This window comes from Microcaecilia unicolor, chromosome 3 (assembly GCF_901765095.1).
Source record: "Microcaecilia unicolor chromosome 3, aMicUni1.1, whole genome shotgun sequence".
Lineage (NCBI taxonomy): Eukaryota > Metazoa > Chordata > Amphibia > Gymnophiona > Siphonopidae > Microcaecilia > Microcaecilia unicolor.
Genome location: NC_044033.1, coordinates 387,342,548 through 387,359,967, shown reverse-complemented (window position 1 = coordinate 387,359,967; position 17,420 = coordinate 387,342,548). Strand labels below are relative to the sequence as shown.

The following is a 17,420-nucleotide window of genomic DNA, read 5'->3' as shown; positions in this document are numbered from 1 at the left end:
TTTATGACAGAAGTTTCATGTGTGATGGGAAGGAATATAGTGGGGGGTATCTCCCAACTACCTAGCTAGGTAGAAAAAAATAAATTGTTACCTTCTGTTCAAGATGGGAAACTCAAAATTTCCATCACAACAATAACAGGAGATTTTAAATACACCAACAATAAACTTGATTAATTAAAGAACCTAGAGTACAGCAGATAGTTCCTGGGCAAGGAGCTATACAATTACACAAGGGACTACTGTACCTGAACGTAACCCACTTGGAGGTACAGCTGAAAAAGGTATGAATTAAATCCGAAAATTCAAATTAGTTTTGTACAGTCTGCGCATATTTGTGTTTTCATTTTTGAAAATATAATAGGTTAGGAATGTATTATGTATACTGTCATGTTTCTAAGGGTTAGCATAGAGCAGCTCCTAGTGTACATCAGAGTAAGGATTTATCTGCCTTAACCTAGCTCACATTAAGGGAGAAATAGAAAATTGATTCTAAAGAATGTCCTCAGTGACACGTTCGTCTTCATTGGATGTTAAAATACTAAACACATAGGTGTAAAGAATGATTGTGTATATGCTTATACAAAGTGATTTTTTTTGTTCTTTCCACCCCAAGGAATCAAACATATAAACGGCAAGTGAACGACTCACCTGCAAATGCGCAGTAGAGTCGGAACGCTGAGAGTGTAGAAGTCCAAGCCCCGCCTCCACCAGCAGTACAGCCCAATAGGGAGGAGGGCTTGGACATGGGCGTGGAAATCGGAGGAGGAGGGAGCAGGGAGGGAAGGAGGGGGCAGAACTGAGGGAAACAGACGTAGCGATGGAGAACTGATGACACGACGACGGTGGAAAGAGGGGAGGCGATGCCGGGGGGACGGCGAAATGGCGTTGGTGGAGACGGCAGGGCACAGGAGGTCACAATCGCGGTGGATGGGAGCCCGAGGATGGAGGGTAGGGGAGAGAACAGTTGATGGACACGGGTGGATGGAGCAGATGGGAGGGGGGAGAGGAGGGTTGCTGGACATGGGGGGAGGGCAGGGGAGAGAGCAGGGTTGATGGACGGGGGGAGGCCATAGGAAAACAAAAAACTAGCCCGTTGTTACGGGCTTAACGGCTAGTTATACATAAGCCCCCCAGATTCAAACACAAATCCAGTTATATTCTGGATTTACTTGCGGAACTTAGTTAACAAGCCAATCAGTGCCGATAATTGCACATAAGCAATTGTTGGCACTAATTGGCATTAATTAGAATTTATGCGCACAATTGTCTAAGCATGTTCTTCAATGTTATGTGTGTAAATTCTAAGTCGCATAGTTGAAAAGGGGGCATGGCCGTGGTTGTGGAATGGGCAGATCATGGGCATTTCTCAAATCTATGTGTGTTGTTATAGAATACACCCAGTCTGCGCCTAATTTAGGAATTGGGATTTACAACAACTTTTACTTGACATAACTGCCTGTGACTAAATTTAGTCGTGCAGATGGCGCTTGGTATACTCTATAATCTGACACCAGTTACAGCTAAACGCGCTGTGATTGACTGAGAGAGACCTGGAGGGGCATAATCGAAAGGGACGTCCAAATAGTTTTGATTTGGACGTCCTCACACGTCCCGATCCCCGATTTTCTCCGGCGGTGGTCATTTTGGGTATGTAAGAAACACGCGTCCAAAAAGGACAGCCATCACAATAGCTGAAGAAAAAAACGTCCAAGTGTTCGTCAGGGGTGTCCTTTTTTTTTTTTGAGTGAAGGACTTCCAAGTGTTAGCACTTGAAAGGACGTCTCTGACGAGCACTTGGACATTTTTTTTCTTCCAATTTTTGCGATGGGCGTCCTCCTCTGCATGGGTCCTGCTCACAGCAGCCCCAATGAAAGGTGCAGACCTCCCATTAGGTTTTCCACGGTGCATGGGGTCGGAAGCGATAGTGCATCGCATCACATTCACATTATAATAGTAATTAGCTCATTTGCATTCCGTTTTCGTTAGCTGCTACCGTGACAGGAAAATGGCTTGGAGAACCATTTTGCGCATGTCCCGGTTTACTACTTGCACGCTAAACTGATTAGAACCAGTTTAAAAACCACGTTGCTGGCTCATTAAGTTTAGTGCATTTGGCCCTCTGTGTGCTTTCCGTGCTCGTTTAAACATTCAGTTATTCCTACTAGTCACTGCTACTGGCTATTGGCTGTCAGTATGAGAAGCTTCCATCTTTTCTAAGTATTATGCTTTGGTTCTTTATTTAATTTGCAGTGTGCAAGAGGGAAAGAGAGTGTGGGAGGAAGTGAATGGGATCCAATCATGTTGTGATATGAATATTTTGTGATCTGCAGATATAGCACAGGAATGAAAATGATCAATGTAATAGCTACCTTTATTATGTTAATCTATAATGGTAGGAATGGAGAAGTAGGAAGAACATTAACTAAGCTATTTAATAACCCCAGGCATGTTACCAAAAATAAAGATGGGAAATTGCCATTAATTTCATTATTCTAATTGATACCAAAATGAGGCAAAATGTACCTGTGAAATACTACCTTATTAAATCTTTTGTTAGAAAATGTATCTGTATAATGTTTAAAATTTATCCACCTAATTTTAATCTTACAAGGGCAGTTTTTGACATTGTATCCTATGTACCTTTACTAGTTTTTGAATGCTAATATGCTAATATGAAACAACCTTGTGGTAAGAGACCATTTTCTTAAATGATTTAAAATGCTTTGTAATTATCATCCTTTCAATCTAATTATGGCTACTGTATGTAGAGGATTTTTTTTCAATCCATAAGCACAAGATTTTAGTACTTTATTTCATAGACACTTGGTTTGTGGGTCAGAGGGATGAGATGAACCAAGTTGCCACCACCCCAAAAATAATGAACTCAGTGGGGAAACACATGAAAGAAGAAAACTCACAGGTCCCTGTAGAGAAACAAGGAGAAGAAGAATGGAGTTTACAAGACTAAAGGTTGAAGATAAGGGAAAAAGTGCTCTCAGAAAGGCTATGTGCACAAATTTTCAGGTTTTTGTACTGCATGGATTCTTCCAGGAGGACTCAGTTCAGTTCATCAACTCCCTTTTAAGTGACGTGGAGGGGCATAATCGAACACGAACGCCCATCTCCATGGGCGCCTATCTCCGAGGACGGATACGCGAAGGGGCGGGACAGACCGTATTTTTGAAAAAGATGGGCGCCCATCTTTTGTTTCGATAATACGGTTTGTGCCGGGCAAATGCATCGCATTTGGGCTGATTTGAGCTGGGCGGTATCGGTTTTCATTGATAATGGAAACCGAAGGCGCCCAGCTCAAAAACGAACAAATCCAAGGCATTTGGTCATGGGAGGGGCCAGGATTCGTAGTGCACTGGTCCCCCTCACATGCCAGGACACCAACCGAGCACCCTAGGGGGCACTTGTAACAATTAAAAAAAATTAAAATACCTCCCAAGTCCATAGCTCCTTTACTTTGGGTACTGAGCCCCCCAAATCCCCCCTAAAACCCACTGCCCACAACTCTACACCATTACCATAGCACTTATGGCTGAAGGGAGGCACCTAGATGTGGGTACAGAGGGTTTTGGGGGCAGTTTGGAGTGCTCCCATTTAGCAGCACAAGTGTAATAGGTAGGGGGGCGATGGGCCTGGGTCCACCTGCCTGAAGTCCACTGCACCCACTAACAACTGCTCCAGGGACCTGCATACTGCTGTGATGGAGCTGGGTATGACATTTGAGGCTGGCATACAGGCTGGAAAAAAAGTTTTGAAAGTTCTTGTTTTTTGGTGGGAGAGGGTTAGTGACCACTGGGGGAGTCAGGGGAGGTCATCTGGGCAGTTGGGGCACTTTTTGGGGACTTGTTCGTGACAAAAAAGGGTCCAAAAAAAGTGACCCAAATTCTCGCTTCTGGCGCCCTTCTTTTTTCCATTATCGGCCGAGCGCGCCTATCTCTCCTCGGCTGATAAACATGCCCCAGTCCCGCCTTCACCACGCCTCCGACACGTCCCCGTCAACTTTGTCCGTTACCGCGACAGACTTCAGTTGGAGGCACCCAAAATCGGTTTTCGATTATACCGATTTGTGCGCCCATGAGAGAAGGGCGCCTATCTTCCGATTTGGGTCGAAATATGGGCGTCTTTCTCTTTCGAAAATAAGCTGGATAGTGGTAATCAGTGGCCTCACGTTCCATGCTCCATGAGTTTTGCCAGGACCTGGAAAAGGTGCCTGGTAGAACAGGGCTGCTGTCCGTGGTGCTGCTCATGGTATTGCTCTGACATTGGTTATTCCAGGCCTGAGGAAGTGGATTTGGACACCTGCTCACCTTAAGCCATCATACTCAACACTTGAGTATGATGGCTTAAGGTGAGCAGGTGTCCAAATCCACTTCCTCAGGCCTGGAATAACTAGAGACAGAGAAGCTTCAAACCAACGCATTCAGGGGTGGGTATGCAGTAGACAGGCACAGGTGCTGTGTGAGCAGAGGTGCCCATGGAGACAGAGGATGGCATGATCACCTTTCTGTGGAGCATGGGCACTGTTGCTGAAGGTGGGGATGGGCAGTGGGGTAAAGCAGGTGTACCTTTGGATGGTTCAGTGTTCCCATTAGTATGTAGGTGTGAGGAAGGATGCTAGGATGGGGGGGGGGGGGGGGGGGGGGGGGGGAATGAAGGGGGTCCAGATATGTGCAGCCCCTCATTTTAGCATTAAATGGTTAGTGGAAGGGGCTGCATAATTACTTTCATTGGATATTCTGGAATTTTGATTTCACCAATGTTTTGGTATTCTTTCTTATGAAAAATCAATAATGTATTGCAACAGCAAAAGGACCTCTGACCCAACCTATGTATAGTGATATAATTGAGGTCTACACATTCCTGAGTGGTGTAGAACAAGTAGAAGTGAATCAAGTTTTTACTCTTTCAAAAAGTGCAAAGACTAGGGTTCACTTGAAGTTACGTGGAAATACTTTAAAAACAAATAGGAGGATATATTTTTCACTCAATGTATAGTTAAGCTCTGGAACTCTTTCCCAGAGAATGTATTAACAGAGGTTAAGTATATGAGTTTAAAAAAGGTTTGGACAGGTTCCTGGAGGAAAGGTCCATAGTCTGATATTGAGACAAACATGGGGAAGCCACTGGTTGCCCTGGGATTGCTGGCATGGAATGTTCCTCTTCCTTGTCATCAGCAGCAGATGAATCCATTACGAATGGGTTGTGTCCACCTACCAGCAGGGGAAGATAGAGAACACTGAAAACCATAGTGCCTCTAGGACGGCTAGCTCCATCTGCCTCTCAGTATTTCTCTATCTCCCAGCAGGGTTGGACGCAGCTTGTTCAGCTCCTTGAAGATTCTGCCTGGTGTGGCTCCTGTGATTTTGCCAGTTGTAGCAGGGGTGTGGTGGCTAAGTGGAGCCCGCTTTAAAGGCACATAGGTTCGCCCTTTCCCTGCCTTACCCTTCCCCCTGTGTGGATGCAGGCATATAGGTTCGCCCTTTCCCTGCCTTTCCCACCCTCTTCTGCCTCCGGAGTGCCTCTGTGGCTGTTTGCCTCCAACTTTCCTCACAGCGTTAAAAACACGCGCTTTTCAGCGCTGCTATTTCTGAGGCTTTTCCTGACTGTGCAGCGTGACCTGAGCTCATGGACTCGGTCCTTTGAGGTAAGAGCGGTACTCAGCTCCTCCGGGGAGGGCCCGCGGACGACGTTCTGATCGGGGTGATTTTGTTATTCTGCCATTTTTCGGCGATGGCTGCTGAGGGAGTTAAGCGCTGTTCCCATTGTGGCAAGTGCAGATCAGCAGCGGGGCTCTGTAAAACGTGCTGTTTAGACGGTAGAGCCAGTATGAGCATGGCAAGCGATGATTCTTTCCGCTCGATGGAGCTGGCAGCGGGCGCCATCTTGGAAGCGCTGCATGGCTCAACCCCCGCGGTTGCGGAGTAGTCTGAGAGCAGAGGGGCACCTCAGGCCGAGTTACCAGAGGAGCTCTGTTCCCCTTGGCTCCTAATTCGGAGACGGGAGGTCAGGGTGAGTTTTTCTCCCCTGAGTTTGTGCTTATTTTACATAAAGCCTTCATACTGAAAAGAGCTCTATCGCAGGTGTCTGACACTGCGTTGCTACCTGGTTCCCCTCTGACTGATGATGGCCCGGGGCTGATGCCAGACGTGGAGACCCCTGAGTGCTGGATGCACGCTAAGCATAGACGGGTAAATTTCCCGTCGGAGAGTGGCGCTCCCCCCTTTCCTCCCCATGGTTGGGCTGTGGGGACTCTGAGGGATCTGGCAGGCCTTCGTGGTCTGAAGAGCCAGAGGAAGGGGCCTCACCTGTAGCTGCCTCATGATTCCCGCAGTGAGTTTCAGCTGCTGATGGGTTTATTACCAGCTGGAACCTTCTGAGTTGGCCTTTGCATTGTCTAAGGTCCCTGGTTTGTTGGCACTTTGTTGCACTTCTGCCTAGTCTGGTTTCTTGTTTAGTTCCTTGTCTGATTCTAGTTAGTCTGTGTGTAGTTTAGCTTAGGTTTATTTGCTTATTTCCCTAGTCTTGTTTCTGGTCTGTATTCCTTGTCTAGTTTCTGTTTGTCTGTGTCCCTTGCTTAGTGGCTGCTCTGCAGCTTTCAGTCCTGTCTCTTGTCTGTCAGTATTTGTACCCTGTTTTAGTGGCTGCCCTGCAGCTTTCAGTCCTGTCTCATCTGTCAGTATTTGTACCCTGTTTCAGTGGCTGCGTTGCAGCTTTCAGTTCCTGTCCTTTAGCTTGTCTATTTTCTGCTTTGTGTAGTATTGTCTGTCTGTGAGTCTTAGCCCAGTTTCCTGCCTTGCTGCCCATGTATATTCCTTTCCCCTCTGACCCTCAGTCCCTGTTCAGCCTAGTTGGTATCCAGTGCCTGCCCTGTCCGGTAAGTCCTGCTGGCCACCTGCACCCAGGGGCTCAACTCCTGGGGAAGGGCGGTCAAGCGCAGGTGAAGTCTAGCTGGTTCTGTCAAAGGTCTGCTTTGTCTCTGGTGTGGGGTGGTTTTGCCTGCCACTGCTGCTCCACGGCAGTGGCCCAAGGGCTCACAAACCTAGTTTCTGCCTTTAAAAGGTGACATCCTAGCAGCTCCCAGTAGAAAATTGCTACTGCAAGCTCTAGTGGCAGTCTTGCAGTACTACCACTAGAGATCAGCCTTCTGTAAAGGGATTTCCTTATATGTATTGGGGAGGGGGAGTTCTCAAAATGTGATCAGAATTGGGGGGGGGGGGGGGAAGGAAAAGGACTGTTCCTCTTATGCAAGTTTCAGGCAATATTCAGCCAGTATATTATGTGGGTCCCTGCTGAATATTAGCTGGAACCTGCGTAGGTTTCATCAGTGATCACATGCACAGTGAGAGCTGGATATTCAATGCTGGTGCCGGGACAAAGGCTGAATATTGACAGGTCAGTTTAAAATATCTGAAGTGTCACCAATGATGCATGCATTCATTTCTAAAGTATATGTGAAGGCATTGCTTGTCAATAAATGTAGCTAGCAGCCCTTCCTCAGGACTTAACTCTCCATCACCATGCCAAATTTATATCCTGAATGCACTGTGAGAAAACCCAACCTCACTCATTGGGGTGGTAAATCTCTCTTGTTGGAATTGGCCACCCGTAGAATCTCTCTAGTAGCCATTGACTCTTGTTATCTGCGTGGCTGTTTTCCCCCGTGTGCAAGGAACACCCCTCCCCCTTACAATTACTGCAGAGGTTTTACAGCTACTGTGGGTTAATCTTTATTACTAATATATGTGTTAACTACAAAACCTTAATGTGGTTTAGTATATAGGCCCCTGAAGACCCTCAATTTAGGCATATGAATTCAGGGGTGGACTGACAGTGGTTGGGGCCCCCGGGCAGTAAAGGTAATTGGGCCCCCCTGGCCACTGCCCCACTGCTGCACCGTCATCCCCTCCCGCACACTATAGCCCATCCCCCCACCACTGCAGTTGCCACCCCCCCCCCCCCCCTTACACAATACAGATCCGTGAGCCAAAGTGGACTCTCCCTGGTACAAAATAAGTACTACTACTACTACTACTACTTAACATTTCTAAAGCGCTACTAGGGTTACGCAGCGCTGTACAATTTAACATAGGACAATCCCTGCTCAAAGAGCTTACAATCTAAAGTACCTGAATATATGTAAACTGCTTTGAATGTAGTTGCAAAAAACCTCAGAAAGGCGGTATATCAAGTCCCATTTCTCTTTCCCTTCCCTTTCCTAACTTGAAGGGCCTTGGTAGTCTAGTGGCTTCTTCGGTGGCAGGAAAGAACTCCAGCCTTTCCTGCCCACTATTGCTACGGTGCCTGGCGCCGCTGTGTTTTCAGAATGGCTGCCAAGACTTCCCACAGTAGTCTTGTGGGTCTCGGCAGCCATTTTTAAAACACGGTGGAACCGCCAGACAGCATAATGGCAGCAGGCAGGTAAGAGTGGGATTCTTTCCTGCCCCCACAGAGGCCCTTAGACCACCAGGGCCTTTCAAGGTAGGACCGGAGAGGATCCACTGAGGCTGAGGGGAGGTCTGCAATGTGCAGCGGTGGCGGGCAACTGGGCAGAGCCTCTGGGCCCCCTGGAGCCTCTGAGCCCTTGGGCACTGCCTGGTTGCCCGAATGGTCAGGCCTCCCCTGTATGAATTGCAATCCTAAATTTTAGACTCCTCTAAGTTTTAAGATCCTAAATTTTGTTGAATGTTTACCTGAAAACTTATGCTTCTAGGTTTAGCCTAAAATTAGAAACCTAATTTACGTTTCTAAATTTAGATGCACGGCTTTTTTGGTCTGTTGGCTTTTATATTGTTGACTGCATCAATGTAATTGATCACGACTTTGCTCATTCTAACTGTATGCGATATTCAAACCTGCGCTGAGCAGTGTAGAAGCTTCCTCTGCACTGCATTAGTTTTAAGGCTCTTGAAAACTGAAGTGGTTGCCTTCTTGTCTGTTTCATTCCTTTTTCAAATGTAAATGTTCTTAAGAAGAAGATGATCTACATTCCTGCAATTCCTAAAAGCACAAGTTTTCATTTTATGTTGTGTAATTAGTGATTCCTCCATTGTAAGATATTTATTGTTGTTACTCAAATCCAAGGTAGTTTGTCAGGTTCATGCGTGTCTGCAGTTAATTATCATGTTGCATTCCCTTGAACACTGAGTTCTGATTCAAAAGTGCCTCAGGTTATTAATAGAGAAATCCCTGTAATCTAGACTGCAACGATAGGAGTGCCAGCATGTATGACACAAGATAGACAGGTAGAATGGCAAACATAAAACATAAAAAACTTTATTGAAGCAAATCTAGATGCAATTCTCTGTTTTATGTGAAGGCACTATGTACCAGCTCAAAGTGGTTTGCTGAACCTTACAGCCTCCAATGAAATACAGTTGAAATAACTTCAAAAGATTTATCCCCTGATGCAGGCAGTTTGCCGAAACATGACTGCACTGGGTTTCCTTTGATAATTTGCTTCAGTAAGGTTTTCTTTGGGTGCCATACTTCCTTTCCATCTTGTATTATGCATGCTGGCGCTTTTGCTGTCGCACCTTGGTAGAATTCTGCCACCTCTTGTTCCCTGAAATCCCAGGGTACATCATCTAGGAGTGGCTGCTACCCATATAAGTACCGTTCTCTAGGGCCATCCCAGATAGCCATTGAAAATCATCTCTAATTGCCTCGGCACTGTTTGGCTAGTGCCAGGAAGTCTGGGGACAGAGCTGAAAGTTACCTGCATGCTGCTGATATTCAGCCCATTCAAAATGAATGGGCTGCAATGCATATGCCGTGCCAGGAATCACTAGTGCGGTTTAGTAAAAGAGACCCTAAATGGCCTGATTTTATCTGGTTAATAAGGGACCAGGTTAGGAGAGGGGTGGAGGCACTGACAAAAATGATCCATGTAGCAGTGATATTCATCTGTGAAAGGATCTAAGTAGATAATGGTGGCAGTCACTGCTTAATGCAGTGGTTCTCAAACCTGGTCCTGGAGGCATCATCTCAGCCAGTCAGGTTTTCAGGATATCCACAATGAATATTCATGAGAGAGATTTGTATGCACTGCCTCCTCTGCAGCCTCTCTCATGAATATTCATTGTGGATATCTTGAAAACCTGGCTGGCTGGAACCACTGGCTTAATATGTATTTGATCACCGCTGCTTATATGGAGTGTGGTGCTAAATTAACATGTTGAGTGATGGTGCTGGTGGCGGAATATGAATGCGATATTACATTACAATACCGTGACCCACTGGCTGAAAATAGACTTCTTTGTTTTTATTAATCTTTGTTCTGTGCATTCAAATGAACTAATGTTGCACTCCACATTACTTAATCCCAGAGAGCTATGGTCTTCAAGATGTCAAATGGAAAAGTTATAAGGAAGGCTTTTGATCCCAGGTGTGTTATTGTTTGGAATGTTAGGAATTTATTTTTGAGGCAATTAGGTGCTTTCCCGGGGCCAGAAAAGTAGTGGTCTATCAGTGTATTTGCATCACACAAAAATATTTTTTGTGGGGCCATAGGTAAATTCCATTCAGTGACCCAAATTTCTCCCTGGCCCAACATCAGCCCCCTTGCTCCAGCATCAGCCTCCCACTTCTCCAAGCCTCGGCAGTTGCATCAACCCCTTTCTTCCATCCCCAGCAGCAGCATAGTCCTCCTTCTTCCAGCTCCCCCACCCCCCTTCCCAGCACCAGCATCATCCTTCCTTGTTTCTAGGTCCCTACCTAGGCAAAAAGTACCGATTCACTTTGTTGATTTTGCAGGAGGGTTTAAAAAGCAAGAATCAAGAAGTGCCTATTGTTGCATGCTAAACCTTCTTGAAAACTGGCGAAGCAGCAGAGAGAGGCAGGAACAAAGAAACAAGCTCCCACCAGTGGAAAAGGACACTGCCATGAAAGCAACATACTCTGATGATGTCATCTGACCATGACAGCAGCTGCCGGCTGACATATTTTGAATGCTGCTAATTTTGGGCGAACCAGCAAACCTGAATTTACCACCAGGGGAGTTCTATTGGTGTTTTTCAGATATAATTAAAAATTGCAAACCCTAGCTGTAATGACCAAGTATTTTTCTGGAATTAAGTTCAATATTATTGCAAACCGCTTTGACCTGTACCCAGAAATGGTGGGATACTGTATTGTTTTAATAAACATAAACATATTACTAAGGTTTTATATAGTGAAAAGAAGTGCTTTATTTGTTCCTGCTATATTTGCGTACTGATTGCAGCAACTTCGTTGTTTGATTTTCAGATGTCTTTCTGCATAGGCAGCCTCTTAAGAAACATATTAATGGTTGCTGCTCTCCCTCCAAAAGAGCAAACATGCAGTTTTTGCCAACATAAAATAATACTTTCCATGATCTACAAAATTTAGATCCTGATGTTAAGATTTTGTATAAAATTATTTCTATGTAAACTTTCCTTCCATGAACTACTAATGAACAAATAGCTCTCTCTCTCTCTCTCTATGACTATATGCACCTTTCTGATTTCAAATGCAGCTTTCTTTCTTTCTTATTTTCTAACACCCATTACTCTTTCTTATCTGTCTATCAGGCTTATTTTCGAAAGAGAATGGCGCCCATCTTTTGACACAAATCGGGAGATGGGCGTCCTTCTCCCAGGGTCGCCCAAATCGGCATAATCGAAAGCTGATTTTGAGCATCCTCAACTGCTTTCCGTCACGGGAACGACCAAAGTTCACGAGGGCGTATCAGAAGCACAATGAAGGCGGGACTGGGGCGTGCTTAACACATGGGTGTCCTCAGCCGATAATGGAAAAAAGAAGGGCGTCCCTGACTAGCACTTGACCGACTTTACTTGGTCCATTTTTTCTTGCGACCAAGCTTCAAAAAGGTGCCTGAACTGACCAGATGACCACAGGAGAGAATTGGGGATGACCTCCCCCTACTCCCCCAGTGGTCACTAACCCCACCCTAAAAAAATTTTTTTTTAATATTTTTTGCCAGCCTCTATGCCAGCCTGAAATGTCATACCCAGCTCCCTGACAGCAGTATGCAGGTTCCGGGTGCAGTTTTAGTGGGTGCAGTGCACTTCAGGCAGGCAGACCCAGGCCCATCCCCCCCCCCTACCTGTTACACTTGTGGTGGTAAATGTGAGCCTTTCAAAACCCACCACAAACCCACTGTACCCACATGTAGGTGCCCCCCTTCACCCGTAAGGGCTATGGCAGTGGTGTACAGTTTTGTTTTTTAATTTTATTTATGATTTTACAATTTTACATCCATTTCAAAAATGTAATAGATACAGAGAACATATTAAACATACCATAACATTGGAAATATTGTTGTTTCTACTTTGACCACAATCAACACCACATTATGAGGCAAGAAACTAGGAAAAACAAAAATAGAAAAGGAAATTAATTGAGTTTAGTTTACTCTGCTAAGAGGAAGAAAACCCTAGTTACTCGCTAGCCGATATAATAGCATATTTAAAGTGGGGCCTCAGGTCTGAACATCTATCTTACTATGTTCTTTTGATTCTATATAGGTTTGCATTTTTCCAAGGTCAAGGAACATATAGAGGGGCATAATCGAACGAAAACGTCTATCTCCATGGGCGTTTATCTCCGAGTTCGGGTCCGTGAAGGGGCGGACCGAACCGTATTGTCGCAAAAAAATAGACGTCCATGTTTTATTCGACAATGTGTGAGCTGGGCGTTTTTGTTTTTCAGCGATAATGGAAAATGAAAGCGCCCAGCTCAAAAATGAATAAATCCAAGGCATTTGTTCGTGGGAGGGGCCAGGATTCGTACTGCACTGGTCCCCCTCACATGCCAGGACACCAACCGGGCACCCTAGGGGGCACTTTTACAAAAACAAAAAAAAAGGTAAAAGAGCTCCCAGGTGCATAGTACCCTTCCCTTGTGTGTTGAGCCCCCTAAATCCCCCTCAAAACCCACTGCCCACAAGTCTACACCATTACTATAGCCCTAAGGGGTGAAGGGGGGCACCTACATGTGGGTACAGTGGGTTTGGGGGGGTTGGACGACTAAGCATTAAGCAGCACAATTGTAACAGGTAGGGGGGGATGGACCTGGGTCCACCTGCCTGACGTCCACTGCACCCCCTAACAACTGCTCCAGGGACCTGCATACTGCTGCCTGGGAGGAGGGTATGACATTTGAGGGTGAAAATAAAAAGTTGTGAAACATAATTTTTTTGTGGTGGGAGGGGGTTAGTGACCACTGGGGGAGTCAGGGGAGGTCATCCCCGACTCCCTCTGGTGGTAATCTGGTCATTTAGGGCACTTTTTGGGGCCTTATTCGTGAAAAAACAGGGTCCAGGAAAAGTGCCCTAAATTCTACCTACAAACGCATACTTATTTTCCATTATCGGCGAAAGGCGCCCATCTCTGTTCGGGTGATAACCACGCCCCAGTTCCGCCTTCACCACGCCTCCGACACGCCCCCGTCAACTTTGTCCGCATCCGCGACGGAGTGCAGTTGAAAACGTCCAAGTTCGGCTTTCGATTATACCGCTTTATTCATTTTTGTGAGATAAACGTCCATCTCCCGATTTAGGTCGGAACTTGGGCGTTTTTCTCGTTCGATTATAAGCAGGCTTGTTAACACCATCAAGAGACACAAAACATCTACATGGATAGTTAAGAACAAATGTCCCAGATAGTGCGAGTATTTGTGGTTTTAACATCAGGAATTCTCGTCTACGCTTTTGTGTCTCTTTGTTAAGATCAGGAAATATCTGGATCTTGGCTCAAAAAAAAGTGCATTCATATGCAGTGCCCCCTAGGGTGCCCGGTTGGTGTCCTGGCATGTCAGGGGGACCAGTGCACTACGAATGCTGGCTCCTTCCATGACCAAATGGCTTGGATTTGGTCGTTTCTGAGATGGGCGTCCTGGGTTTCCATTATCGCTGAAAACTGGGGCGACCATCTCTAAGGTCGACCTAAATGTTAAGATTTGGGTGTCCCCGACCGTATTATCGAAACGAAAGATGGACGCCCATCTTGTTTCGATAGTACGGGTTTCCCCTCCCCTTCCCGAGGACGTCCTGCGAGGACGCCCTCAGGAAAACTTGGGCGCCCTGTTCGATTATGCCCCTCAACGTGTTCTATCTCTGCTTATACCCTATGCTGTATATTATGATGTTTTATTGTGTGTTGTGTTAACATTGTAAGTAGTAATACTATGCCATATTATGTACTGTTTGAATATTTTTACTGCTATAATTGTCTATTGCCTATGTTTGACTTATTCTTGCTGAACAACGCCTTGGGTGAATTTCTTCTGAAAGGCAGCAAATGATTAATAAGGGGTTGATATGCAAGCGATTTAACTGGCCAGAAATGGCTCCTGGCCGGTTAAATCACCTGTTCGGGGCTAACCAGTCATTTTCAGTAACCTAACTGGTTACTGCTACTGAAAATGACCAGTTAGGACTAGATTCTATATATGTCGCCGAAAAAATTTGGTGCAGAAAAAAACACACAGCGCTATTCTATAAGTGCCCAGACCTGTGACTAAATTTAGGCAAGTTTGTAGCACCTTTAGGCATTTATGTCAACTAAAACCTGGTGTAAAAGCCTGTGCCTAACTTAGGCACAGATCGGGCGTATTCTATAACAGTGCACGTAATTTCTAGAAATGCCCATGACCTGCCCATACCCCTCCCATGGCCACACTCCTTTTTCAGATCCGCGCATTGAAATTTACGCTCACCACTTTACAGAACATGCTTAGAAAGTTGTGTGTGTAAATTCTAGTTAGGGTGAATTAGTACCAATAAATGCTTGTTATTGGCCAATTATTGGTGCCGATTGGCTTGTTAAACAATTAAGGGGCCCATTTACTAAGCCACGTAGGCGCCTACGTGCACCCAACGCTCGTCAATTTTGAGTTATTGCCTGGCTACCTCGTGGCCCGTGTGGTAATTTCATTTTTGACGCATGTCCGCTACGCGCTCCAGGAAATATATTTCATTTTCTTGCGCATGGCGAAAATCGGGCAGTAACTGACTTGATGCACATAGGCAATTACCGCATGGTTAACGCGAAAGACCCTACCGCTAAGTCAATGTTTGGCGGTAAGGTCTCAGACCCAAAATGGACATGTGGCAATTTTTATTTTGCCGCAAGTCAATTTTCGGCAAAAATTTTAAAAAAGGCCTTTTTTTATAGGCGCACTGAAAAATGGATCTGTGTGCACCCAAAACACGCGGCTACACTAGTGCAGCCCATTTTCAGCGCACCTTAGTAAAAGGACCTCTAAGTTTAGTGCACAGTTTGGCCACACTGCCAGATTTGCACATGCAACTTTAGTCGCCATATATAGAATCTAGGTGTTAGTGCTCAACGCAAAATCGACTCTTTTAAGGGCATTCTGGGGCGGAGTTGGCACTTGGACAGTTAAATGCCGATATTCATCACTTAATCGGCCAAGATAACTGAATAAATATGACCTCATAAAACACAGTCCTATCTTTATGTGGTGTCCCACAGCCACTTAAGTGCTGAATATTGGACTTAACCGACTATGGTGCAGCTGCCTCCAGAAACCTGGAAATTTAAATCCAAAGCGTGGACATGGCCTGCATTGAATTTCTGGTCATAATGCCAGCAGTGGCCAGTTTAATATTGACTGCTAACTAATGAATAAATAAATAAATATGTATTTTTGCTGATTATTGAACATTTTTGTTCATTTTTATTTGACAGAAAAGTGATGCTCTTGTCTTAGAAGATCCCCATCTTCCAGGATGTCACTGGATGCGGCTGCTCTGTCTCGTCTGAGAGGAAGTATACTCCGCAGGGTGGATGACAACTTTGAGCCATTGGTAGATGATGACATTGAAAAGGATGAAGTGAGGATCCTGAAAGTATGTTTCCATAGCAACAGCTCCAACTTAGGGAAAAACTTCAAACTCGTGAAATGCAGTATCCTGACTGAGATTCGAGTAAGTAAAATGCCTTTTGTGGCATGTTCTCTCTGTGTTTGGTTTCTTGAAGCATATATCTTCATCACAACAAAAATATAGAGGTGTAGTTATTAAGCTGTGGTAAAATGCCCCACAGATTAGTGATTGGCATGGTAATCTAATTTTGCATTGCTCTAGCAGGAAACATCAAGTGTTCTGGTGATAGCAGCGCAAAGACAGCAGGCCTGATTTGGAGCCCACAGTCTTTTAAAGGTCCACTATTACAGAAAACAATTACCTGCTTCATCCTCCCTCCCCTCAGATTCTCAGAACATGCAGTCCCCTAATCCTCTGAACATCAACTCTCCCCCTCACATACGACTGGTAGCACTATAGAAATGATGTGTAGTAGTTGTACATATATCCCTCCCCCACCCCCCCAATTCTCTTTACATACATCCACCTGACAGGGGCCTCCCTGATGACTAATGAGGGTGCAGGAACAATCCCTGGTTGCTTCTGCCCTGGCAGTGCCTAGATTCAAAATGGCAGCTGAAACCCCTGTTCTACAGTGATACATTTGCATATCCTTTTTTAAAATACATGCATATGTGCGTGTTTTTTCCAATGTACACAGCTTGATGCCCTAGTGATAGTATCATGAGATTACTGTTAGAGAGTTTTGCCTGCCATTTTCAACCCTGCCCCACTGGGGCAGGAGCAACTGGGGATCACACTTTCCCTACAACTAGCTATCAGGGTTATCTCCAGTAGAAGTCCATAAACTATTATTAAGGTGGACCTGGGGAAAGCCCCTGCTTTATCTTTGAGGTTATGTAACATTGCATCTTGTGACCAGGACTGACCATTGTTGGAAAGAGGATATTAGGCTAGATGGATCCTTTGTCTGACCCAGTGTGGTGACTGTTATGTAAGGCACAGCCATGTTTTATGAGTGCTTAAAATTTTTTTTACAATGATGGTAAGTGATTACATTTTGATGTGGGGAAGTTAAACCAATTACTGTAAGATTGAATAATGGTCAGTTTTGATTACTTTGTTTACTGTAAATGCCAGTTATAGTGACAATATACTGTGGGTTTTTTTTTTTGATAGTTTATTATTCTTTTTATAGTTTGGGGCTCATTTTTGAAAGAGAAAAATGTCCAAAAAGTGTCATAAAGCACTATTTGGATGGATTTCTTCTCAAAATGCCCAGCCTGTATGACAGCCTCAACCATTATAGCCAGGTCCATTAGAGCAGCATCCAGGTTCCTGGAGTAGTATAGTAGTGGGTGCAGTGTATTATAGACAGGTGGACCCAGGCCCTTACCTCTTCCTACCTGTTACACTTGATGTGGAAACTGTGAGCTCTCCAAACCGCACCAGAAACCCACTGTACCCACATATAGGTGCCCCCTTCACCCAGAATGGCTATTGTAGTGGTGTACAGTTGGGGGTGGTGGGCTTTAGATGGGTTTTGGAGGGCTCAGCAGAGAAGATAAGGGAGCAACGG

At 45.2% G+C, this 17,420-nt stretch overlaps 1 protein-coding gene across 3 annotated transcripts in view; it reads left to right on the top strand.

Annotated features, from left to right (window-relative positions):
• The window catches only part of PTK2B (protein tyrosine kinase 2 beta), a 322,330-nt gene that overhangs the window by 117,041 nt on the left and 187,869 nt on the right, over positions 1-17,420 (top strand). For all 3 annotated transcript variants that reach the window (XM_030198678.1, XM_030198677.1, XM_030198679.1), the window contains exon 2: positions 15,705-15,943. In XM_030198678.1, the coding sequence (XP_030054538.1) occupies positions 15,746-15,943 (198 nt within the window). In that variant the 5' untranslated portion in view covers positions 15,705-15,745. The remainder of the gene's footprint in view (positions 1-15,704; positions 15,944-17,420) is intronic.